Source organism: Rhincodon typus, chromosome 27, assembly GCF_021869965.1.
Source record: "Rhincodon typus isolate 14 chromosome 27, sRhiTyp1.1, whole genome shotgun sequence".
Lineage (NCBI taxonomy): Eukaryota > Metazoa > Chordata > Chondrichthyes > Orectolobiformes > Rhincodontidae > Rhincodon > Rhincodon typus.
Window position 1 is genome coordinate 9,411,585 of NC_063358.1, and position 27,044 is coordinate 9,438,628.

The 27,044-nt window shown below is 40.0% G+C and overlaps 1 protein-coding gene across 2 annotated transcripts in view; it reads right to left on the reverse strand.

The window, feature by feature from the left end:
- The window catches only part of LOC109926735 (acid sphingomyelinase-like phosphodiesterase 3b), a 43,216-nt gene extending 26,919 nt beyond the window's left edge, over nucleotides 1–16,297 (reverse strand). Inside the window, exons 1-6 of one of the 2 annotated variants that reach the window (XM_048612883.1) lie at nucleotides 16,227–16,297; nucleotides 15,606–15,649; nucleotides 13,840–14,050; nucleotides 10,878–10,975; nucleotides 2,232–2,375; nucleotides 655–824 (exon numbers count right to left, since the gene is read on the reverse strand). In XM_048612883.1, coding sequence (XP_048468840.1) covers nucleotides 655–824; nucleotides 2,232–2,375; nucleotides 10,878–10,975; nucleotides 13,840–14,050; nucleotides 15,606–15,649; nucleotides 16,227–16,297 — 738 coding nt within the window. The remainder of the gene's footprint in view (nucleotides 1–654; nucleotides 825–2,231; nucleotides 2,376–10,877; nucleotides 10,976–13,839; nucleotides 14,051–15,605; nucleotides 15,650–16,226) is intronic. The other variant, XM_020526588.2, reaches the window with a different exon arrangement.
- Between the last annotated feature and the right edge of the window lie 10,747 nt (nucleotides 16,298–27,044).

A 27,044-nucleotide genomic window follows, 5' to 3' on the forward strand; every position in this document is an offset into this window, starting at 1 on the left:
GCTCTTGTATGATGGCACCAATGTCCAATTGGCTACAATCCATGTTGGTGACATGGTGATGGTTAACAATAAGGAGATAATGGATGTTAATTGATTCTTTCACCTCACATAACAAGGACAACTGAGACAAAGGGAAATGAGGATAAAAGATCTGCAAGCCATACATATCTGCAAGGCATGCATATCAATAAAGTTGTTCAGGTTTAAGTCCCACCTACTCTAGAGGCGGGCAACAGGTTCATTAAAAATATCTACAATCCACGAAAAGCTCTATCTTAGTTCTTGCTTCATTGAACAAAAAAAATACTTGTGCCTTCTCTGTTTGTTAGTATATCTGAAAACATTTGTTCTAGGTTGAATTTCCCTATCTTATAAATGGCTAATCCATTCTCCATAAATTCCCTGCATGGCAGTAGAATTACTAAAAAAGACCTTTTAAACAAACTTGGTTTTATGTTTTTTCACATCACAGATATTTTCAATCAACATCTCTGGAGCAGGTGGGACTTAAACCTGAACATCTTGTCTCAGAGGTAGGGACAATAAACTTTGTCTTATTCCACACCTTATTTTCAATGGGGCAAAAGACCTCACCAACTTCAGTTATTTTTAGAAAAACTGTAACATGTACATATATTTCAAGTTGCCACTTACTTTTTCTTTTTCTATGATTGCATTTGAAAGAACCTCTTCAAGCCATTGAAACTGGCCAGCAGGGTCCTTAGTCTCAACATTAAGCTTATTGCTTCTGTAGTACAGATTTGTGTTCAAAACAATGATCCTCTGGTCATTCCGACCCAGCAGCCTCTCAGTGTAGAAAGCACCTAAAGACAATCAAGATTCAGTAAGAGGGTTATTTTAACCATGGCCAATTCTTCCTTATTCCTTTACAATTCCTACCAATCTTTAGTTGTTCTCCTTTTTTCCTCACATTGGCCCTTTTTGTTGGAAGCTAATAACCAGCTTCTCCCTACAATCAAAATCAAAGCAGTTCCATTGAGCCTGCTCCATCATTCAGTGAGATCATGGCTGATCTCATAATCCTAACTCAACTTTCTTGCCTTTTCTCATAATCCACCACTTCTGCCACCTACAATCTGACCCCACGACCAAAGAGATATTTCCCTCCCCACCCCTATCTGCCTTTCATAGGGACCGCTCTCTCCGCAACTCCCTCATCCGCTCCACACTCCCCACTAACCCCACCACACCTGGCACCTTTCCCTGCAACCGCAGTACGTGTTACACCTGCCCCATACACCTCCCCCCTCACCTCCATTCAAGGCCCAAAACAAACCTTCCACATTAGACAGGGGTTCACCTGCACATCCATCAACTTGGTCTACTGTATCTGCTGCTCCCAATGTGGCCTCCTCTACATTGGTGAGCGTTGACTCGGAGACCGTTTCATATTGCATCTGCACTCTGTACGCGACAAACAACACCTTCCGGTCGCCAACCATTTTAACTCTCTCTCCCACTCCCTGGATGACATGTCCACCCTGGGCCTCCTCCAGTGTCACAATAACATCACCCGCAAACTGGAGGAGCAACACCTCATATTCCACCACAGGAGCCTACAGCCCGATGGCCTAAACACAGAATTCACCAGTTTTAAAATTTCCCCACCCCTGGCCTCATCCCAAGTCCAACCCTCCCTCTCAACTCCACCTTCTTGACCTGACACATCTTCTCTCCCACCTATCCGCCCATCCATCCCACTGACCAATCCCCACCACTTCCTACCTGCATTCACCTATCACTATCTCACCTACCTTCTCCAGCTCCACCCCTCCTCTCTGTATTTATTTCCCAGCTCCCTCCCCACTCCCAATTTCTGAAGAAGGGTCCCGACCCAAAACATCAACTTTCCTGCTCCTCTGATGCTGCCTGGCCTGCTGTGTTCCTCCAGTTCCACACTGTAATTGTCCTTGACTCCAGCATCTGCAGTTCTTGCTATCTTTGAGCCCTTCAAGACTGCTGTGCCATTCAATTCGATCACAGCTGAGGTGTCACCAGCTCCACTTATCTGCCCCATTTCTCCTCATACCTCTGGTTAACATTAAGTCTATTAATCTCAGATTTAAAATTAACCATTGATCTATTATCAGTTTTCATTCATGGGAAAGTGAAGAAAACTGAACAGTGATTCTACAGGCAAGATAGAAAGACACAATTTGAATTTAGATTGTGTCTCAGTGAACAGAGGACTGTTTTCCTTTTAACCAGACCTTGATTAAAGATAGAGATAGATTGATGGTCCATCCACGGTGCCCATAGCTCAGCAGTTCTGTTGTAAATCTTGTGATAGTTACCAGGAAACTGACTTTTTGGATGGAAGTCATGATTTCCCATTGCAGAGTAGACTTTAGTGCCTGTTGAGATACATTCATTTAGTATAGAAACAAATCTATTTAAATTCATAAGGGCTGATGATATAGTAACTAAGATCTTTGCAAAAACAAATTCATTGAAGAAGCTAAATGTACATTTTAACCATGTCTAAAAGAAAAAAAACTGAAGTCACATGACACCAAGTTCTGGTCCAACAGGTTTATTTGAAACCATAAGCTCTCGCAGCGCTGCTCCCTCATCAGGTAAAGCGTTCACCTGATGAGGGATCAACGCTCCGAAAGCTTCTGATTTCAAATAAACCTGTTGGACTATAACCTGGTGTCGTGTGACTTCTGATTTTGTCTACCCCAGTTCAACACCAGCACCTCCACATCAAAAAAATATTGTTTCATTTCTAGAACTCTGAGAAAGCACAGGATGTTGTGTCAAAGACATAGGGCTGGATTTTACACAGAAGACGGACTCTCTCCATCCAACTGTAAGTTCATAGGGTGAGATTCAGAGATGGAATTCCAGAGTTTAGGTCCAATGCAGGCAGCTGAAGCCACAGTTGCCAACAGTGGAGTAATTAAATGTTTAAACGAATATATGTTAATGATGATGGAACTCTAATGTTGTTTAAGGTAGTGGCTTTGAAGGAGTTGATAATCATGGCCTTCATCAAAGCGTTCGACAAGGTTCCACATGGTAGACTGGTTAGTAAGGTTAGATCAGGTTAGGGGGAACTAGCCAATTAGATACAATATTGGTTTGAAAGTAGGAGACAGAGAATGGTGGTAGTGGGTTGCTTTTCAGACTGGAAGCTTTGACCAGTGGTGTGTCATAAGGATTGGTTATGTGTCCAGTAGCTTTCGTTATTTATATAAATGATTTGAATGTGAATATAGGAGGCACAGTTAGTGAGTTTGCAGATGACACCAAAATAAGTGGTGTAGTGGACAGTGAAGAAGATTTATCTCAGAGTACAATGGGGTCTTGATCAGATGGGCCAATGGACCGTGAAGTGGCAGACGGTGTTTAATTTAGATAAAAGTGAGGTGCTGCACTTTGGTAAGACAAAACAGGACAGGTACTTACACACCTAATGGTAAGGTCCCGGGAAGTGATGCCAAACAAAGGGGTTCAGGTGCATAGTTCCTTGAAAGTGAAGTTGCAGGTAGACAGGGTGGTGAAGAAGGCATTTGGCAAGCTTGCCTTCATTGCTCAGAACATTGAACATAGCAGCTGGGACGTCAAGTTCTGTACAGGACATTGGTGAGGCCACTTTTAAGTACATTGCGTGCAATTCTGGAAGCTCTTCTGTAGGAAGGATGTTGTTAAATTTGAGGGAGTGGAGAAAAGATTTACAAGGATGTTGCCAAGACTGGAGGGTTTGAGCAATTGGGAGAGGCTGGATAAGCTGGGGCCTTTTTTCTTGCTGAGAGGTGACCTTATAGAGGCTTATAAAATCATGAGGGGCATGGATAGGGTGAATAGCCAAAGTCTTTTTCCAAGGGTGTGGGAGTCCATAACTAGAGGGCATAGGTTTAAGGTGAGAGGGGAAAGATTTAATAAAGACCTGAGCAGTAACTTCTTCACACAGAAGGTGGTGTGTGTATGAAATGAGCTGCCAGAGGAAATGGTGGAGGTGTGTACAATAATAACATTTAATAGGCACCTGGATAGGCAAATCAATAGGAAGGGTTGAGAGGGATATGGGCCAAATGCTGGCAAAAGGGACTAGGTCAGAGTGGGATGTCTGGTTGGCACAGACAAGTTGGACCAAAGGGTCTGTTTCCATGCTGTATGACTCTATGATTCTGTTACAGCGACTCCACCCATTCTACTGATGTCACAGTCTGTAGATGGAGATAGGGAATCTCATCTCAGCTTCAGAAGGAACATACATAATTATATCAGCATCTGAAAGTCCTAGTAATTATGCCTGACCAAAATGTAGTTTCACTTGCTTGCATAATGCAATAAACCTTTTTATTATTTAAGAATGATACCTGTTCTTTGGAAATTCTACGGTGGGGTATCCCTCGTTGCTAGTCACTAACTTGACCCAAGCCAAAGCAAAGACAAAGGAGGATTGGTGGCAACGATTGATGACTACCTTAAAACAAGCCTCACCCAGTACCACATACTGGTAGAGGTGGCAAATGCCACAAGGTGCCACAAGTGGCCAACTGGGAAAATAGCACAATTGACTCCTCACAGGGACATGGTGCCTAGAATCTTAAGTCAGAAAGAAGGAAAAAAGAGCTGTACTCAGTATTCTATACAATCAATATGTATCTAAAGCATTTATTGGAACTTCTAAGATTCAGGCTATAGTCACCCTTTGATATGGCAAAGATAGAGATGCAGCATACTCATTAGGGCTAGTCTAGCCAAGGCTACAGGAGCCTCCAGAATGAAAAACAGAGGGCAGAATTTAGATCTCAATCTATAGTTTCAGCCATGGCAGGTTAAATCATAGAGACAGCTCAATCCTTTAAAGTTTGGGATGTTTGAGGGGCCAGAGTTGAAGAAACCCAGATATCTTCAAGGTTTGCTACCTTCCCTTAAAATCCCTGTTTAAAGTCAAGCTTTGTTGATTGATTTTATTGTTACATACACCGAAAAGCTTTGTTTACGATCAGCACAGGCAGATCACAGCAAGTAAAGGATTTACAGATCAAAAGACTTAGAGGCATACAGGTTACATTGCAGGTTACATTATTTGAGACTAGAGTCCATTCACCAGTCTGATAATGGCCGGAAAGAAGCTGTTCCTGAACCTGCTCATGCGTGTGTTCAGGCTTCTGTATCTTCTGCTTCACAGAAGAGGTTGTAGGAGATCGTTTGGCTCCTTGATGATTTTGGCCACCTTTCCACTGCATGGAGCCATGTAAATAGAGTCCATGGATGGAAGGTTGGCTTCCGTGATGGTCTGGGCTGTGCACACCACCTTCTGTAGTTTCATACAGTCCTGGGCAGAGCAGTTGCCATGCCAGGCCATTATGCACCCGGACAGTATGCTTTCAATAGTGCATCAATAGAAGTTGGTGAGGAACCTCATGGACATACCAAATTTCCTGAGCCCCCTGAGGAAAAAGAGGTGTTGTTGCACCTTCTTGACTGTTGCATTTACAATGGGAAGTCCAGGACTGGTCGTCAGTCATCGTCCTTTCAAGGAACTTGATGCTCTTCACTCTCTCAACCTCAGTTCTGTTGATGTAGATGGGGGTGTGTTCTCCTGTCTTTCTGAAGTCAATGATCAGTTCTTTAGTTTTGTTCAGAGGCAGATTGTTTTCATTACACCACGTTACAAAGCCCTCTATCTCCCTTCTGCATTTTGACTCATTGTTGTTAGATATCTGTCCCACTACGGTGGCATTGCAGCGAACTTGTAAATGGTGTTCGTTCGGAATTTGGAAACACAGTCGTAGGTGTACAGGGAGTACAGTAGGGGGCTCAGGACACATCCTTGGGGGGTTTCAATAATAAGTGTTATTGTGGAAGAGGTGCAGTTACTATCTTCACTGATTGCAGTCTGTGGGTCAGAAAGTTGAGGGTCCAATTGTAAAGGGCGGAGCTGAGACCAGAGTCACACAATTTTATGATCTGTTCACGTGCTCATTTTGTCGTGTGGCTTGGTGTCTAATTTTGCTTTATAACATCTTTACGTACTTCTTGTCATATCAGACTTGAGGCAAATAGATGCTCAATCAAATGGCATGATAAAAGAGCTTCAATGTTGGTAAAGGAACCAATGAGATGTTAAGCATCATTTGTTTTCTTTAAATGTAGAAGACCTCCTTGATGTGGAATGGCCAATCTTAAGGGGTAGCCAAAGCAGATTGAATAATACTTTCCAGAAGAGAATTTAGTAAATACTTTAGGTGAAAACTTTGCAGGAAGAATGAACTGTTGAATGGGGCGAGTACCAAAAAGTCACACTGGACTCAATGTTGGCTTTAATTCTCTCTCTATAGATGATTTCTTCCAACAATTTGTGTTTACTTAAGACATCCAGCATCCACAGAATTTTGCCATTTTGGAGTTTGACTGATTGGATAGCTCCTTCTGTGCTGCATGTTTCTACGTTAACTTCATTTTATTCACCCATGAAATGTAGACATCACTGAAAAGCCAGCATTTATTGGGCATCTCTAATTGCTCTGATACTGAGAGGTTTGCTAAGCCATTTCAGAGGGCTGTTAAGAGTCAGCTACATTGCTGTAGGTCTGCAGTTACATGTAGCCCAGATCAGGCAAGTATGGCAGATTTCCTTTCCTAAACGATAATAGTGAATCAGATGATGTTTTCTATAAATTGATATGTTGACTTTCAACTGTCAAATTTCATTGTTTATTCCTAGGTGATAAATAAGCATTTTGTAGATATAAGATGGCAGTAGAGTTGTAATAAGGACCTTAGAAAACTGCTCTCTAGGGTGACCAATATCCTGAGTCTTATGACGAGGCCAAGACAGCTAACGTAGAAAAATAAGAAGGGAAGTACTAGTACAGCAACTGAAAATAGTAAATGTTAACCATAACACATGATCAAAAACTGTGACAAGTGGAAGTAAGGGTCAGCAACAGAAAGTCAATTTATTCAAGTTGTAAAATATATTGATGTTATATCTGAATTCTAAGTATCTGTAATCACAGTTCACATGCTATGAATTCCAGCTGCTTTGGCATGATTGTTTAACTTGCCTACGTAGTAAGAATAGATTTCCTCATGAATTAGAGAAAGCCTCAGTACTGGCTATGGACATGTTATCCGAAAGGTTTCAGTAAGGAACTAAGGAGCAATGTGCAGATTTTCTAAACTATTTCACAAGAATCTGGCACAAAATGGTGAAATGGATCTACTGCAATTAATTTTTCTCTCTTTCTTCTAGGGAATCGTTTAAGATCTGAAATGCAATATTTGAGAGTTGTCATGACAATGTAAATAAGGACTATTTAATTTTAATGTCCACTATCTAATTGTTACAATCCAGACATTTCAGGGCCAAAGTGTGCTTCTCAAAGATTAAGATTCACTCTACCTGTGTTTCTCATCTCAGAAAGTAGCACCCAGTGAAAAGTATCCATTCACTGAGAACTCAAAAGATATTTAAACTTCACCATTGCTGAGGATTAACCATGACATAGTGAGAGCCATTCTAACACAGGAATTCACAGGCAGTACAGACATGTCCCCACAAACAAAATAGAGTGGTACTGGCAAACCTAGAGCCTCCTGGTTATCCAGAGCAAGAATAAGCTCAAGCAAGCTTATTACAATCACAAGAAAACCTAGAGGAGTAAACAAAGTAAGGGGGCAGAAGTAAAGACTGAAATTATAAAAGTAAAGAGAGGATAAGTAAAAGATGATAGCAGATAAAAATCCCAAGGAAATCCCAAAGATCTTTTACCAGTACAATAAGAGCAAGAGGATAACTAAAAGGGTTGGGCCAACAGAGTTGCACAATGTAACTTAGAAATGGTTGCAGAAGACGTGGGCAGAGTTCTTAATGAATACTTTGTTTCTGTTTTCAAAAAGGAGAGGGATGATACAGACATTCTAGTTCAAAAAGGAGCATGAAATATTAGCTACAAAAGGTTAATGAATGAAAAGGAAGTACTGGATGGTCTGACATCCATGAAGGTGGATAAATTACTAGGGCCAGATTATTTTATCCTACCTATAGGGGGGTCAAGAAGAAAATAACGCATGCTCTGAGAATCATTTTTCAATCCTTACTAGAGGGGAGGTACCAGAGTATTGGAGGTCTGCAAACAGTGCACCATTATTGTAAAAGGGTGTGATGGATTAGCCACACAATAATAGGACAATCAAAATTCGGTGGTGGGCAAATTATTAGGAAACAATTCTAAGAGATAAAATTAACAGTTACTTGAAAAGACAGATTAATCAGGAATAGTCTGCATAGTTTTCTCAAGAGAAAGTCATGTCTTACCCACTTTGAGGAAGTAATAATGAAGGTTGGTGAGGGAAGCATAGTTGATGCTATCTACATGGATTTTAGTAAGGGATTTGATAAGATTCTACGTGGCAAACTGGTGAGGGAAGTAAAAAACCCAAGGTACATAGGGGAATCTGGCACACTGGACTAAAATTAGCTAAGTAACAGCAAACAAAGGGAGATGATTAATAGATTATTTTTGCAAATGGAAAGTAGTCTCCAATAGTATTTCACAGGAATTAATGTTGGGTCCCTTGCCGTTTGTTGTAAATATTAGTGATTTAGACATAAATGTAAGAGGCATGCTTGGGAAATTTGCAGATGATAAAAAAAATGTACCGTTGCTAATGAGGAAGGTGGCTGTCAACTCCAGAATGAAATCAATGCTTTGGTTGAGTGGGAGCAAAAATCACAAATGGAATTCAACCCGGAGAAAATGAGGTAATTAATTTGGTAAGGCAAACAAAACATAAAAATATCAATAAATGAGAGGATATTGAGAAGGATAGAGGAAACGAGTGACCTTAGTGTGTATGGCTACAGGTCCTTGAAGATGGCAGGAAACGAAGAGAAGGTGGTAAAGAAAGTATATGGAATATTTTCTGTTATTAGAATAAGGTATAGAATACAAAAGCAATATAATGTTGGAACTGTACAAGATGCCGATTAGGCCACAGTTAGAATTTTGTGTACAGTTCTGGTCACTGCTTTACAGGAAGACATAATTATTCTTGAGAAAGTACAGAGGACTTTTACAAGAATGTTGCCATGGCTTGAAAATTGCAGCTATAAGGAAAGATTGGATAGAAAAGGGTTGTTTTTCTTAGAACAGAGAAGGCTGAGGAGTAACTTAATTGAGACATAAAAATAATGAGAGGTCTAGATATAATCAGGAAAGATTCAGTTCCACTACAGGAGACATTAGTTACCAAAGGGCACAAATTAAAGGTGATTGATATGAGGACTAGAGGACACATGAAGAAAAACATTTCATCCAGAGGGCAGTGGGTGTCTGGAATTCACTACCCAGTTTAATGTCCAAGCCAGAAACTCTCAACCCATTTCAAAAAGGTACCTGGATCTGTACCTGAAGCACTGGAACTTCCACCTGGTGTAGACACGATGAGTTGAATGATCTCTTTCTGTGCAGTAACATGTTCTATGGTTTACTATTGTCTCAGGTCAATAATCTAACACTTCAAGGATTTTATACTACATAGCCTTTATTCTTCATGTCTTATAAAACTTATCACCTGTTTTTGATGTCATGCTCGCATCTCTAATTCCCTCTCCAACACCCTTCAGGTTAGTAAGTAATAAAATTCCTGTTTTGTAAAGAAAACCTTGCAATTAGCTTCTTCATTTTGATTTAGTTACCTAATTCTTAACCGATATTTGACATAATTGTGACCTGAATAAGATAAAAATATTTATTGTGATCAACTAAGGAGTTTTTAAAAAAGGGGTTGAATTATTCTTTCTCATAGGGTTATAGTTATAGAGTCATACAGCACGGAAACAGACCCTTCGGTCCAACTCCTCCATGCTGACCAGACATCCCAATTTGATCTAGTCCTATTAGCCAGCATTTGCCCTATATCCCTCTAAAGCGTTCCTATTCATGTGCTGATCTAGATTCCTTTTAAATGTTGTAACTGTACCATCTGGTTGTCATTGTGGAGATGCAATTGAGTAATTATCTGAAATGAAAATGGGAAAGGATATGGGAGCAGAAATGCTCTTAGAGAGCTGGCATGAACACAACAGACCGAATGGTGATTTATGTTATAAGAATTCTATGATTCAATGATATTGAACTACTTAAAGAACCATAGGTGTATCAAACTCTATGGTTTCCTTGAAGGTATCATGAAAAAGTGAAATTTCTTAAGTATTCAAATGAAATAACAAGAATTATTTAAACATCCTTTTGTTAACGTTATGTACAACATTACTGTTTCCAACGTGGCTCTCCCTCCCTTATCCCATAACAAAAGTTTTGCCATAACTTTGTTTCTAATGAAGGTAAGATTCTTTTAAATGGCATATTTAAGCAATGCAAGTCTTCTGGAGAAAAACACATGAAAAGTCACCACATTGGTGAATTAGAATTAGTATTAGGTTTTATTGTCATGTGTACTTAAGGACGGAAGTTCAGGAGTGTAGTGAAAAGTGCACAAAGGTGCCATTCACTGGCGGCATTTTAGGCATAAAAACCTGAATTTTTTTAAAAAAACCATCTAAGATGCTAAAGATTTTTAAAAAATGTAGAAATACAAAATAAAACAGAGCCAAGAAGAAAGAGGAATTGGTCCAGATCCAGAAGTCAAATCTCCATGAGGCAATCTATCACCGTAAGGTAACCTCTCGCCCCAAAGCCTCGAGTCTCAATGCCATCGCAGGTTCTCAGAAATTGCTCCTGCTGCTGCTGCAGGCCTTTGGAACTTCTCCCACTGCCACCACAGGTGAGTAGTTATTCTGGTTGGTGATCTAGATTTTTTCAGGTTAGTGCACTTCAGACATTTACACTTAGTGTTCACTCTGCTAATAAGAATTTATAGTTGCCACATACCTGGAAAGACCACTTGTATCAACTTGGTTAACTTTCTTATTATCTGCAGGACTGCATCCTCACCAAGCTTCTCATCAGCGATGTGAGGAGTGTCATCACTGAATGTTACATGAAGGGCAAAGGAATGAATTTCTTCAACTGCAAGCACACATTTCTTTGATTTGTGCACAGGATTATAATACAACTGCAGGTGATCTTAATCTCCCACTGTTCAACAACATTGCAGAGCAAATTTTGAGCAAGCTCATGCTGTACACTAAGATTGAAACCGGAAGACATAGAAATTTGCCACATAGCCCCTTCCTAAAATTCTAAGAAATCACAGGCACTATCATAAGGTATACATGATTCCTTGTAGAATAAGCCTGGGTAGAATTGGAAAGCAGAAACGTGTACATTAAATCTTAGTTAGACAAAGTACTCTGCGTCATTCATATTATTACATTATTATATATTATATAATTAAACATTTTCCATATTATTAAAAAGAATATAAAGACACTGGAGAAGGTGCAATAATGATTCACAATACAAGAGCTAAGATTATACTTATAGCTGTACAGGGTTGGGTTCTTCAGTGTGGAGCCTGATCATTTGGTATATTCAAGGCCGAGATAGAGATTTTTAATCAGTAAAGGAATCAAGGGTTATAGGGAAAATGCAGTAAAGTTGAAGATTATCAGATCAGTTATGATCTCATTGAATGGTGGAGCAAACACAATGGGCTGAATGGCCTACTTGTGCTCTAATGTCTTATAGTCTTTTCACAAGTGATTAAAATCAAAGTGGTTTGATAAGGTAGACCAAAAATATGTTTCAGAAAATCAAAAAATACTGAAAGTCTGGTAGCATCTGAAGCAAAATGGAGCTAACATTTCAGGTCTGTGATTTTTCATCAGAACTGGAAATAAAAGTGAAAATATTTTTGTATTTCCAACTAACGAGAAAACAAAACTAGTGGTAATAACTAAAAGATAAAACCAAAGGGAATTCAGGAAAATCTTTACAAAGACAGTGCAGAACTCACAACTGCTGGAGGTGGTTGAGGCCTCTAGTATCATGTATTTTACAGGAAGTTATGAGCACATGATTGTGAAATAATTTTGAAGGATATGTTGATAGAATGAGATGGATGGAGCTGGGGGTGATTTGCCTGGAGCAGGGAAAATTGCGACGTAAGTATGCTTTTATACTGTACACAATGTAATTCTCTCCACAGCTGCAGTTTAAAAGGGATATATGGTTCTGCAAAGCAGCCCTATGAAATAGAGATTCTGTTATATATTGATGATTACAAGGGCTATCAGAAAAATATTTTGTGCTATATTCAATGAAATTGAATTGTCGTTATTGACCCGGCACCAGTGAAGTTCCCCTGTTAGATTGTTCATACTAACATTTGCAGAAATAGGAAATACAGAAATCTGATGCAGTCAGTGGCATCCTGATGTATCCTCATGGTCTCCCTTGGGTACAAAGACCAATGAGGGGTGACAATTTTAGAGGTGAAGAAAACCAGGATATATGCAATTCATATTTCCTCCTGACTGGCTTGTCTGTGAAACCACATGGATTCTGCAGTGCAGTTGATCCACCAGCATCTGGTTAATGGGCCCCGTCAACTTAAATTTCACCCTATTTTTGCCACCCATGTTCAAAAACTATGCTTTAGTGTGGTAGCTATTCATCCTCATGTCATTAGCCACATCCACTATAGACCATAGAATCCCTACAGTGTAGAAACAGGCCAATTGGCCCACCCAGACTGATCCCTCTACCTTATCCTTGTAACCCTGCATTTCCCATGACCGACCCACCCAGCCTGCACATCCATGAACACTATGAACAATTTAGCATGACCAATCCACCTAACTGGCACATCCTTGGACTGTGGGAGGAAACCGGAGCACCTGGCAGAAACCCACGCAGACATGGGGTGAATGTGCAAACACCACACAGACAGTTGCCCAAGGGTGGAGTTCAACCTGGGTCCCTGGCACTGTGAGGCAGCAGTGCTAACCACTGAGCCACCAGGCTGCCCCATAATAATTTCCACAATTACAGTATACTGTACAGAAAGGTACTTCTTGTAAGTGCAAAAACCTTTTCCATGAACGTTTTGCTCAGAATCACTCATCCACTCGTGCTGTAGGACACTTCCAAGGCATCCTTCACTACCTCCTTTACATTGTTATTTAACATGTACATTGACAGTGAGTGTTTCCAAAACCTCTTCAATTATGAAAACATCAGCCCACCCAAATTCAATCTTTGAGGCTTTTCCAGTGAAGGAAGGCTGCTGGATGACCATGGTGTCCACATCGTCAGTTACTTTGCTCTGAAACTCTACAACTCCCTCCTTGCACCTCTCCCCTCCCTTTCCTCCTTTAAGATGTTCCATAAAACCTACCTCCTTGACTAAGAGCTGGATAATCTGTCTTAACAGTGTGTCATGTGGTATAGTGTCAGATTCTGCTTCAGAAAATTGCTGTGAAGCACCTTGGAACATTTTATTACATTAAATAACACCAGAAAAATACGCATGGTTGCAGCAGCAACACAGTCTCGGGGTACAAGAGATATTGCTCATGGTCTATGAAAAACCTTCTATTTCAACAAAATATTTCAGTCAAATTAATTTGATATTCTTGATAAAATATTACTTATTAAGGGCATTGGAATGGGACAGAGAAAGATTACCAACATAAATATTTTAAAAATGTTTTCCTTGTAAAAAAGTGTTTTTAGTGAAAGAAATTTTTGAAAGAAATTATGTAATAAAATGAATCATCTTGAGTGATTATATGACCTACAAGTGACATTACTATCATAGAAACTCATAAACTATTCTGCTCCCTATACAAAACAGCAACCTTTGGTAACTATTAGGACAATCTTAATTGATTTATTCCACAATCTATTTGTTATCTTTTGATTTTCACTGTAAGTTCCAAACATTTACCCAGTCCAAAGAATGAAGTCTGGCTCAGGGTGAAGGGCTTTCATGGTATAAAGGGTCAGATTGATGAGGTCCCAATTGGAATCACATAGGTAGCTGCCCCACTTCCCTGGGTTTGGTACAGGTTTCGAAGATGAAGGACACACAGTGTTTGGGTTCTCTGTGATTTTATAATCAGGATCCCAGTGAAGATCTGTGATGTGCCAAAAGTGACCTGGCAAAAATAAATATTTAGACATTTTTAATCAACCTATTTAGACATGTAACGATACCAATCTGAGGCAGGTGCTACTTGAGACCAAACCTTCTGCCCCAGAGGTTGGAACATCACCACTGTGCTGTAAGATCCTAAAACAAACATTTCCATTGGATTAAAATGCAATTCATGCTTTCTAACCCCATGGCCTATCTAAATTACAGCAGCTACAAAATAGGCCTGATCCACACATTTTGTCATAGTGCACATATTTAAATATTTTCCAATTAAAGTGAAGCTAATGTGATGTTTAACCAATCTGGGGTAACAAATCATGTTCAACTCCTGATCCAAGGGATTTTCTGAGGAGTGGCAATCTCACGCAGAGTGGGGCAGGGTCCAGACTGACCTGGCTAATGGGGTGCAGTCTCATGGATCAGTCGAGTCAGTTATGGCAGGGGTTGGGGGTTTGCTGTGAGTTCCGAGGGGTGCTGGGGGATAGGGGACAGATTCTACAGGGGGCAGGGGAGTGGCGTCAAGTATGGCCTTGTTCATGCTTGTCTTAAAAGACAGATCTCTTACTTTTAAATTATGTCCCTAGTCTAATATCACCCAGAAGAGGAAACATTCTCCTGCTATTCACTCTATTGAGGCCCTTCAGGATCTTTTATTGTTTAGTAAGATCATCTCTCTTTTTTCTAATTGCCAATGGATACCTCTCTTCATAAAATAAGCCCCTCATTCCAGAAAGGAATTGAGTGAACCTTCTCTTAACTGCTTCTAACAGAATTACATCTTTTTACAAATAAGGAGACCAAAACTTAACAAAATATCCTCCAGATGTGATTTGACCAAGATCTCCTACAGCTGCAGTAAGACTTCCCCAATATATTCCAATTTCCTTGCAATAAACAGCAACAAAGTATTTCCCTTCCTAATCACTTGCTGTACCTGTATCTAACAGTTGTATAAGGTAAGTTTCTGAAAGGATTATCATGGGACATTGCATTAAGCTCCACCAAAAATGATTACATCATACAGTCTTGCCTGGGGAAATGGGCATAATAGCTTTGGACATTAAAGGGGACAAAAGTGTCATCTGTTTCCCAATAGCCTTAGCAACAATGTCTAGCCAGCCTAACTTGTACCTTATTGCTACAAATAAACTACATAGTGTTAAGATGAGAGCTACTTCTTTTTAGGACTCTGAAATAACTGCACAGGGGCTGGTACCCTGTCACCCTTTATTTACTTGGGCACAATACACCAGCTACAGCCAACTCAGAGTCAGTCCCCTCAACTGGGCAGATTCTAAATTATATTTATATAATTTATATTGGACAGCCTGGGCTTCCTGATTGGCCCAAGTTAACAACTCCACTCAAGGATCTAGTAGTCGACAAGATCCACCTGGTTCCAAACACTATAGATTCACATGTAGTTGTCTCCCTAGTATTGGAAACTAAATTGGCCCTTAGAAACAGACAAGGAAAGTGGAATGGTAGTAGCATCCTTCTACCCATAAATACCACACTAAAGTTTTGTCATCATGTACTTCAATGTTGCCCTTTACCTCTGTCCTGGTGTGGGCAGGTAGCTCCCTGGTATGTCAGATACCTTCACCTCCATATTGTGACTCTGAAGGCACATCTAAGCTGACACTTGAAATGAAAATCCAAATCTAGCTCCTAAATGAGACGACAGCAAGCTTGTTAATGGCCTGAGGTGGCCATTTATTAAGTTCCAGTGAGTTGCTTCTGTCACCATCTTCCAAATTCTGAGTAGCTATCTTGCTTTAGGAAACCTGTGTGTCAAACTAGGAAATGAGTTTAAGGGATCACCAGTCCTTTAAAATAATCCACAATTCCACCCAGGGTAGGACTCGACACAATATTAAAACTCTCTGGTAATAACTGATTCACTCAAATGTGAATGACGATGACCTTTGGACTTGCAATACTGTACCTTAACTGCGTGGGTATACTTGCAATAATAAATCAAGGCATTTAATATAAAAGCAAAAACATAATGGTAAAAATGTATTACTCACTGTTCTGTTCTGGCCTCAGTCATATAACATCATTCATGAAACTTCAGAGGCTGATCAGCATACCATGATCAAATGGACAATTTAGTAGTTAACCAAGCACATGATATTTTCATCTCCAATTGAATTAAGTAATATAAGACTAACCAGACCTTACCTCCCTGGCTGAAAATGATCCCAAAGTTAGTAATAAAGAGAAGAAAGCCCAGAAGTTTCATTGTTACGAGAGCAGTGTGTGTACTGTTACTGATCACTCAACTGAATTAAGGGTCAAAGTTCCAGAGTTTAAAGTTTTATTATGGCCCAAATGAAAGAACTTTGAATGACAACCAAAATCCTATTCCAAAAGCCATTTATACCTTGTTAAACCTCCAGATAAAACCATCTGTAATCATTTCCCTCTACACATCTCCTTACACCAGCAGAAATTAATCTAACTTGTCACCCAGGTTATTTCCCACTGATTACATGTTGCATTCCCACTCACAGCTTTACCGCTAAAGCACAACTGTGGGTCAGTGGTCACAGTCTTGTTTCTGTAAGAGAAAGTTGCAGGTTCAAGTATCAGGCCTGACAGTTAAGCACAAAGACTGATACTCCATGTAGTACTGACGGAGTGCAACACTGTTAGAAGTGCCGCATTTCAGTCAAGATGTTAAATCAAAACTCCATCTGTGTGCTCAGGTGGGTCTATAAGACATTATGGGACAATTCTGAAGTGAAGCATGAGGCTTATCCCCAGTACGCTGATCAAATCTAATCCCCAACAATGTCGCAGAAAGAGGTTATCAGATCATTTTCACCTTGCTGTATTTCTTACCTCACTGGTTGTGATGGAAAGATAGTCCACTGCAAATAGAACAGTTCTGTGAAATGTTACTCAGCAGAGACCTTGGTGTCTTTGTACGTAAATACTGAAAATGGCACTTATTCAAATTTTTAAATTGAGATGTATCTTGTAAAAATTAAGAGATAATGGCAGAAATTTAGAAAACATTGATTAGGTCTCAACAATAACAGAAATATATACTTATATAGCACTCTTTAATGTAATTTAATGTCCCAAGGTGCATCACAGATTATGAAAAAAATTATGATTCTGAGCCACAAAAGGAGATTATAGCTCGGCGAACAAACACTTGGTCAAGGAGAGAGGAACTGGACGTACATTCTGCATAATTCTGTGCAGCACACTTCTGGATAAAGTTAAATAGCTTTAAAAGAATAAGCAGCAACCAGGGAAGAGGCATGTCAGTTCTGAGAAGTCATTAGAAACATTGGATCTATTTTCCTTGGACCACTGGAGACTTTAAAGGCTGTGAGAGGATTTGAGTTTACAGAAAAAATATTCCCTTTCTAGAGGGGGAAACAAGGAAACATTCCCTCAGTGAGTTATAGAATCTGGAATGCTCAACTGGAAAGGGTGGCAGGAATAGGTCAGAAGTGGGGATGTATGTCAATGATTACACAATGTTCAGCATCATTTGCATCTTCTCAGATACTGAAGCAGTCATGTTCAAGTCCAACAAGGTCTGGACAATATCTAGGTTTGGGCTGACAAATGACAAGTAACATTTGTGCTATACAAATGCCAGGCAATGATCATCTCCAATAAGAGGCAATCTAACCACTGCCCGTTAATATTCAGTGGTGTTACCATCATTGATAACCCCACTACCGACATCTTTGGGGCTACCATTGACCATAAACTCGTGTCTCACAATCTTGATTGAGTTTTTTTGAGGAAGTAACCAAACAGATTGATGAGGGCAGAGTGATAGATGTTGTTTATACTTTGTAAAGCCTTTGACAAGGTTCTACATGGGAGACTAAATAGTAAAGTTATATTGCATCGGATTCAGGGAGAGCTTGCCAATTGGATAAAAATTGGATTGATGGTAGGAGGTAGAGGGTGGTGGTGGAGGGTTGTTTTTCATACTGGAGGCCTGTGACCAGCAGTGTTCCACAGGGATTAGTACAGGTCCACTTTTGTCATCATTTATATAAACGATTTGAATAAGAATGTCGGAGGCATGGTTAGTAAGTTTGTGGATGACACTAAAATATTTGATAGAGTTGACAGTGAAGAAGGCTATCTAAGATTACAAAGAGATCTTGATCAATTGGCTCAATGGGCTAAGGAGTGGCAAATGGAGTTTAATTTAGATAAATGCAAGGTATTGCATTTTGGTAAAACAAACAAGGGCAGGGCTTAAATAATTAAAAGTAGATTTTTGGGTAGTGATGTTGAACAGAGAAATCTAGAGGTTCAAGAATATAATTCTTTCAAGTTTGTGTCACATGTAGACAAGGTGGTTAAAAAGGCATTTAGCACATTTGGCTTCATTGTTCAGATCTTTGAATACAGGAGTTGGGATGCCACATTGAGGTTGTACAGGTCTTTGGTAAGGCTTCTTAAGGCAACAAGAGTAAAGTACATTCCTAAAGAAACTGAGTTACAATAGCCATCTTAAACTTGGAGTAAGCATTTCTGGTATCATATTGTTATTTGGGAAGCTTGTCTCATTTGACTCTGTTGTCGAAGAATGGGCCCAGCATGTAAAAAGAATTTTTCTTTTTCAAGGCAAATGACATTGGGAAGGATGAACAGCAATGAGTGATTCTCCTGACGGCTTGTGGATTGGCAGCTTTTTAAGTCATTAGGAGCCTAGCTTTCCCTGTGGCACCAGATACTAAAACCTTTCAAGAGTTAACGGATTTACTTAAGGAATATTACGACCCTAAGCCTCCCCTAATCTTGAGACGCTATCGTTTTTACTCAGCAATTCGAGAACCAGGGGAATCCATTTCGGAATTTTTGACTAGGTTAAGCCGACTAGCAAAGGCATGTGACTTTGGTTTAACCCTTAATGAGATGCTGAGAGACCATTTGGTATGTGTGTTTAATGATGTAACTATCCAAAAGCGCCTATTGGCTAAAGCCAAACTGGACTTCAAATAGGCATTATAACTGGCTTTATCATAAGAAAGTGGAGCATATGAGTTGCAGGATATTTTGAAGGAAGTGGACACCCTCACCAGTCCGACTGAGCTTAGGGCACACCACTTGAGTAAATATCCTGAACAAAGGGACTCTAGGTTAGCCCATAGCACAACCCAAAAACAAAGCCAAACCTCGGATAAATATCTAAAATTTTTGTCAGGATCTGGGCCGGCAAGCCATTGTAGTTGCTGCCCGAATGTGGACTCAAGACAGCAAAGTATTCCTACTAAATCTAAATGAAGTAAAAGAACTCATAGCCCAGTGTTGAGGAAACTGCACATAGTGGAAAGTCCACCTACATCGTTTTGGAACACATAAATTGCTTAGCAATATCCCAATCAGAACCAATCAAAATAAATGTTTGGTTAAATGGTCATCTAGTTCTAATGGAGGTCAATACTGGTACTGTTGTTTCAGTGATTGTAGAACCAGTCTTTAACAAAATTAGCTCTGGACTCCAACACATGGGTTTGCACAAGACCTTGGCTAGACTAAGAACCTACACCAGGGAACCTTTGCAGATTAAGGGTACAACTTCAGTTCTGGTCTCGTATGAGAAGCAGCTGGTTCAGTTACCACTGATTGTAGTAAAAGGCTCAGGCCCAAGCCTGAGGGGGTGAAATTGGTTGAGAGATTCACCTAGATTGGCTCAACATTTTTCAATTAGAAAATGGCTGCCTGAGTGAAGTCCTAATTAAATACCTGGAAGTCTTTCAGGAAGGTCTAGGACTGTCAAAAGGGCCAACGCTGCTTTGCATATTGACCAGGAAGCAATTCTGAATGGCCCAGTGTCATTTGCCTTATGGGCAAAAGTAGAGAAAGAAATCAGAAGGCTGGAAAGCGAAGGAATCATGAAACCTTTCCAGTTTGTGGAAGGAGCAGCACTGGTTATACAGATTGTGAAACCTGATGGACCAGTTTGCCTTTGTGGGGATTTTAAACAGACAGTAAACTGCTTTTTGCAGCTGGATAAATATCCAATACCTCACAGCGAAGATTCAAACACAAAGCTGGTAAGGGGGAACTCTCTTTCATGAAACTGGACATCAGCCATATGTACTTGCAATTGCGGTTACATGAGGATTTCTAGAAGTATACGACAATTAAAATCATCGAGTTGTACAGCAAGGAAATAGACCCTTCAGTCCAACTCATCCATGCTGACCAGATATCCTAAATTAATCTAGTCCCATTTGAAAATTCCCTCTTATGATAAAACTAAGATGTAGTTAAGTTATACATAAAGAATCATGAATGTGTACCCATAATCTAAGAGGCTCCATGGAGCAATATATCAGGACACTGCAGCATGCAAGCCTTTCTTCACAATCTCGCTTTCGCAAAGATCTTCTTCACAGCTGATTTTTTTAAAATCCAAACTATGAATTGAAGCTGTTATCCATATCAATAGAACCATAGAGGTGTACAGGATGGAAACAGATCCTTCAGTCCAACCCGTCCATGCGGACCCGATATCCTTAATTAATCTACTGCAATTTGCCAGCATTTGGCCCACATGCCTCTAAACCCTTTCTATTCATATACCTTCCACATGCCTTTTAAATGTTGTAATTTTAACCACCTCCACCACTTCCTCTGGCAGCTCATTCCATGCATGCACCACCCTCTGCGTGAAAAGGTTGCCCCTTAGATCCCTTTTAAATCTTTCTTCTCTCACCCTAAACCTATGCCCTCCAGTTTTGGACTCTCCCAGTCCAGGAAGAAGACCTTGGGCTATTCACCCTATCCATGCTCCTTATAAACCTCTACAAGATCACCACTCAGCCTCCGATGCTCCAGGGAAAATAGCCCCAGGCCATTTAGCCTCTCCCTATAACACAAATCCTCCAATCCCAACAACATCCTTGTAAATCTTTTCTAAATCCTTTCAAGTTTAACACCATCTTTCCTTAGGCAGGCAGACAACAACTGAATGCAGTCTTCCAAAAGTGACCTAACCAATGTCCTGTATAGCTGCAACATGACCTCTCAACTCCTATACTCAATGCACTGACTAAGAAAGACAAGCATACCAAACACCTTCTTCACTACCCTGTCTACCTACAACTCCACTCTCAAGAAAACATGAACCTGCACCCCAAGGTCTCTTTGTTCAGTGAAACTTCCCAGGACCCTATCATTAAGTGTATAAATCCTGCCGTGATTTGCCTTACCAAAATGCAACATCTCTCTTTTGCCTAAATGAAACTCCATTTGCCACTCCTTGGCCCATTGGACCATCTGATCAAGGTCCTATTGTACTTTAAAATAATCCTTCTTTACTATCCACTACATCACCACTTTTGTTATCATTTGCAAACTTACTAACCATACCTCCTATATTCACATCCAAATCATTTATACAAATGACAAAAAGAAGTGGACTCAGCACCAATTCTTGTGGTACACCACTGATCCCAGGCCTCCAGTCTGAAAAACAACCTTCCACCACCACCCTCTGTCTCCTACCTTCAAGCCAATTTTGTAATCAAATGGTTAGCTCTCCCTGGAAATTTAATTCAATAACATTTTGTATCAAAATATGCGATTGTCATTCAGGGTTTCAACAGCCTGTGCAATTCTTCAGCAAATGATGGAGAACGTTTTGCAAGCTCTACCCAAGATTATCATTTATCTAAATGACATGATAATAACAGAGAAGACGAACAGGAGTACCTAGAAAACTTGGACATAGTCCTTAGACGTTTCTCCCAGAAGGGAAATAAGTGTGCTCCAGGCACCTCAAGTGACCTACTTGGGCTGCAGAGTCAACAAAACTGAGTTTCACCTATTGGGAATAAAGTGAAGGCCAGCAAAGTTGTCCTGGCTCCCACTAGGTCTTTCCTTAGACTGGTGAATTATTATGGGAAATGCATACACGACGTACCCTCCATCCTGGCACCTTTACAACAAACTCCTAAAAAAGGGTCAGCCTTGGAAATGGTTATGTAGCCAAGCCATAACTTTCAGGAAAGTGAAGAAACAACTATTATCCTCTCCTGTATTGGCATACTATGATCCCAAGTGAGACCTGGTATTGAAATGTGATGCCTCCCCATATTAACTCATAGATAGCCTAATGGAGAGGAATGCGCAATAGTGTATGCATCCAGGACTATGGCTAGTACAGAACGCAAATACGCCCAGACAGAGAAGAAAGGTTTGGCAGTCATGTTTGGAATCATGAGGTTCCACCAATTCCTCTATGGACGTACATTTGCAATAATAACAGACCACAAACTCCATTAGGTCTACTTAAAGAGGACTAGGCAGTGCTTCCCATGAGTTCAGGACAAATTCAGTGGAGGGCTATAAAACTAATTGTGTATAATTACAAGTTGGAACACCGCCGGGAGGCCAAATAGCAAAAGCAGATGCATTGAGCTGCGTCCCACTGGCAGATACATCACCAGTGGTACCGCCACTGGAAGAGTCCATATGGTTGTAAATTTTCTGGACGTGCTTCCCATCACAATTGACAATATCAGACTTTGGACGCGGAACATCCAACCCTGGTAAAACTGAAACAGCTGGTTGTGATGGGGGAAACCAAAGGGCCAGCACTACCAAAGTATGAGACCAGCTCACAATAGAGGACAGCATATTATTATGGGGAGCAACAGTGATGGCCCGAAGCAAAGTTGCGGCCAGATACTGGCTGACCTCCACCAGGGTCATCCAGGAGTCTCCAAAATGAAGATATAGGTGAAAAGTTATGTCTGGTTGCCAGGTTTGGATGCAGACATAGCTGCGTTGGTGGGGCAGTGTCCACTGTGCCAACAGGGCAAAAATTACCACCAGCAGCTCCCCCACATTCGTGGGAATAGCTAGGTAAACCCTGGACGCGTTGACTATGCAGATCCTTCCATGGGCTCAATGTTCTTAGTCATGATAGTTACCCACTCAAAGTGGCATGACATGTTTACAGTCTATTCATCTAACACAAGAACAATGATAGAAAAACTGTATGCACCTTTTGCAAAACATAGACTCCTGGAAATGTTGGTAACAGATAATGGGCCATCGTTTACCAGCAGGGAATTTGAGTATTTCCAAAAGTCCAATGGGATTCAACATACAAGGACAGCTCCATACCATGCATCATCCAATGCTCTGACAGTAAAAGCAGTCCAAACTTTGAAGGCTGGCTTGAGGAAACAGCCTGCAGCTAACTGCTATATACCAAACTGCCCCAGTTCCTACTTGATGATAGGACCACTCTCATTCAACTACAGGGATATCAGCAGCAGTGCTGCTAATGGGGAGAAAACTCTGCACCAGGTTAAATCTGATCTTCATGGACATAGGAGGAGGGTGAACTGGCATTAGGAAGGCCAGTGGCGGATGCCAAACTCTGCCAAGCGAGAGAGACAGTTTACTACAGGGGATGAAATTTTGGTGTAGGAACCACAGAAATGGCCCTGCATAGGGAAGAGGCTTGGTCAACGTAGTCAGGACCAGTGATGTATAAAGTTCGGTAGGAGCGACAGTCCTGAACAAGCACATATTAAATATGAAAACCACAAACTCACAAATGGTGCAAGAGCAAAATGTGCCCTGTTCCTCTGAACAATTGGAAAGGCTGCCGGAACCTATGGATTCACCCTTTCTGTTAAACGTTGAAGAAACCTCTGAATCAGTGATGGACACGGTGCATCTCACTGCATCAATGCCTTTGCTGCAGGAAAAAGAGATTCCATTTCTCACAAGATGTTCTGGGAGTAAGAGGCGAGCTTCTGTGCGTTATACAATGCCCATGTCCGATGCAGAGTCGTAGGGACCTGACCAATTGCTAAAATGCACCAGCAGGCATGATCAGAAAAAGAACCAGCCTGTGTCCTCAGGCTCAGAGGGGGAGGGATGTGGTGCTTGTAATGAGGTCAGCTAGGTGAACCTCATAGAATATGAGTTCGCAGATTGGGGCTGTTAATCTGGTTCAATCAGGGACCCCTAGCTGACAGATAAAAAGAGGAGTGTCAGATATTCTGACACCCTGAGAGCTGGCTCTGAGGGAGCTGGAACAGTGTCAAGGTCTTTCCACATGTAAATAAAGGATGACTTGGTGACGGAATATCAGCCTCTGTGGAGTTATTTCAGCTGGGGTAGTTCACTGCAACCAATTCTCCTTTCCATGCTGAGTCCAAGGTCCTCTCTATTTATCATGATAGAGGATAAACCACTTAAGGGTCTTAAGAAGAAGAGTTATTCGTCTTACAAAAAGACCATAGTTTATTGCATGATCACAATAGGTACACATAATGTTAACTTGTTAGGCATAATTACAACTATCAGGAGCCGGGTATTTCAAGCCTGACTCCAGCAGGATCTCATGGAAAACCAACTAAACCTCTACCCAAATACTGTCTTACATCACAAGGGTGGTTGGAGCTAATGCAACTTCCATTAACTCTTTCAGAACTGTTACCTTATGTAACAGACCACTGCCTATGTCATGGCCAATAGTTATCTCTAAATCAACATTGGAAAAAATATGTAGTCTAATTGCTGTTTGAAGCACATGCTGTGGAAATTGACTTCAAAAAAGGGCTGTAAATGTGGCTTACAAAAGTGCAATAAAATAAATAAACAAGTTATTTCTTCTTTCTTTCTAAATTTGTAATATAAAGTTCATACTACTCAAAGATATAATACATATACAAAAGACAAAATGCTGCAAATGATGGAAATCTGGAATATAAATGAAACTAGTGGAAATACTGTACTCCAAAGATGCTTAAATATTTCCAGCTGTTTTGTTTATAATTCACATATTTTACCTGTTACTTTCATAAATAGTATATGAAAGTGCACTAATATGTATGTCTGATATGTCCGCAGTCAATACTGAACAAGCCAGCTACCAGGTTAAAATCTGGACAGATAGACTTTTTATTAATTTGATGAGGTGATCTTTCATTTAAACACATGTATGTAGTGCTACAGGAACAGAAATAGAAGTTGCTGGAAAAGCTCAGCAGGTGAGCTGGCTGGCGAACAAGTCAACAGCCTCACCCACAACCCGAGCTACAGATCTTTGCCAAAACTTTAAGCTCAGCAGGTCTAACAGCATCTGTGAAGAAAAGATCACAGTTAACGTTTTGGGTCCAGTGACCCTTCCTCAGACCCGAAACGTTAACTGATTTTTTTCTTCATAGATGCTGCCAGACCTGCTGAGCCCATTTAGAGCCCTTTTCCATCAACTTCTGCTTTTGTTCCTGATTTACAGCATCCGCAGTTCTTTCGGTTTTTATGTAGTGCTACAGATCTGGTTTTAACAATAAAACAGGATTTCAGAACTAAAGAAAGAAATAGAATAAGCCGAACTATTTATATACAATAAAATTTGAAAGATTTCAAAATAAATAAGTTTAATTAAATCCCATCTATCCAAGCACCATAACTTTACAGTACTCAAATTCAGGAAGAATTCTCTTTACTATCGCATCTATAGGTTAGATTTAACTGTTTCTTTCAATTTCCGGTCTGTAAAGTTTGATAGCCTCTTCCTTGAATCTTCACATAACTGAGCTTAGACTTTCTCAATTTTGAATGACCCCTTCATCGTTCTAACTAAACACTCCTGGTCTGGAACTTCCAAACTAAAACCCTTAAACTGAGGTAGCCTATTTCTCAATTTTTATGAACTTACTCCTTGTTCCAGAGAACCAGTTTATGCATCCAACTTCAAGCAACTTCTGCAAACTGAAACCAAAAGGTTTCTAAGCTATGGGTGTTTCCCCTAAGTAAAAGTAAAACTTCCTGATCCTTCTAATTGAAAGTAGACTAATGCTCTTCGCTGTTTATTCCATTTACTCATAAAACTCTCCAGTGCAAATGAATTCTCACCAGCACTGCAGGAACAATCTCTGATATTGCATTCAAAAAAATGGCCCCAGAAATAGTGATGAATTAATCATAAAACCCCTCAAACACATGCCACAACCCACATGCCACTAGCTCAAAAATTAATTTCAAAATAAATTATCTTAAAACATATACACACACCTTACATTACATGACAAGATTAATTGGTAGCTTTGTCATAGAACTAGTACACAGTCATTACAGGCCACGTGATCTCCTTCTGTGCTGTATGATTCTCTTTGCCTTTAACCTTTTATAGATTTTCCTTTGAAAATTGTGTCTGATAACTGAACACTTTGTCTAATGTTATGTGTCTGAGATCTAATCACAACACAGTCAGAAAACAATCCAGAATGTTCTTTTCGTAACATTTCAGTTTATTTTATCACCACTGTTTGTTTTACCACCCTTGATGAAGCCTGTATTTTTAACTTGCCAAGTAATTTCCTAAAATAATATCAATTCCCTCCAATATGAACTTGTTTCACTACTCCAACTACCACGTCACTCTGTAATCCAACTCTATGTAATGAGACTTGCTTATAAGCTCCATGTATATCTCCAATTAATATTTTCCCTTCATCAATTCCTCTGGAATGCAAGTAGTGTCATCAACCAACATTAGGGACAGATATGCTCCAGTACCTCTTAATATCTTTATTGGTTTATGTCTTTAATTTGAAGCATAAGGAAATGACTTCCCTTTTGAGATAAAATATTTAGAACTTCCAACAGTCTAATTTTCCTTGTCACTCTTCAAAAAAGAACTTTCATGGCTGTCCTGAGACTTCTCTTCCTTCTTAGTACATTCCATGGCAACATGTTCTTTTGTATAAGTGGTAATTTTAGCACCTCCTTCCTTTCTTGATGCCTCCTTTTTTTAAGACACCTTATATTTACTTATTGCTGGTATCGCTCCCTCATTTAATATCCAGCCATTAGCTTTGAAATGTTCAATCTTATTACAATGAAAATATGTTAATTTCTTTATATCACTTTTCAGTTCCAGCCTTTCCCCTTCATTACTTTGACGCCTTTCTGCCTACACTTTAAAATCTCTTTTATCTATTTTTTATTATTTTCCTCTTTTTTCCTAG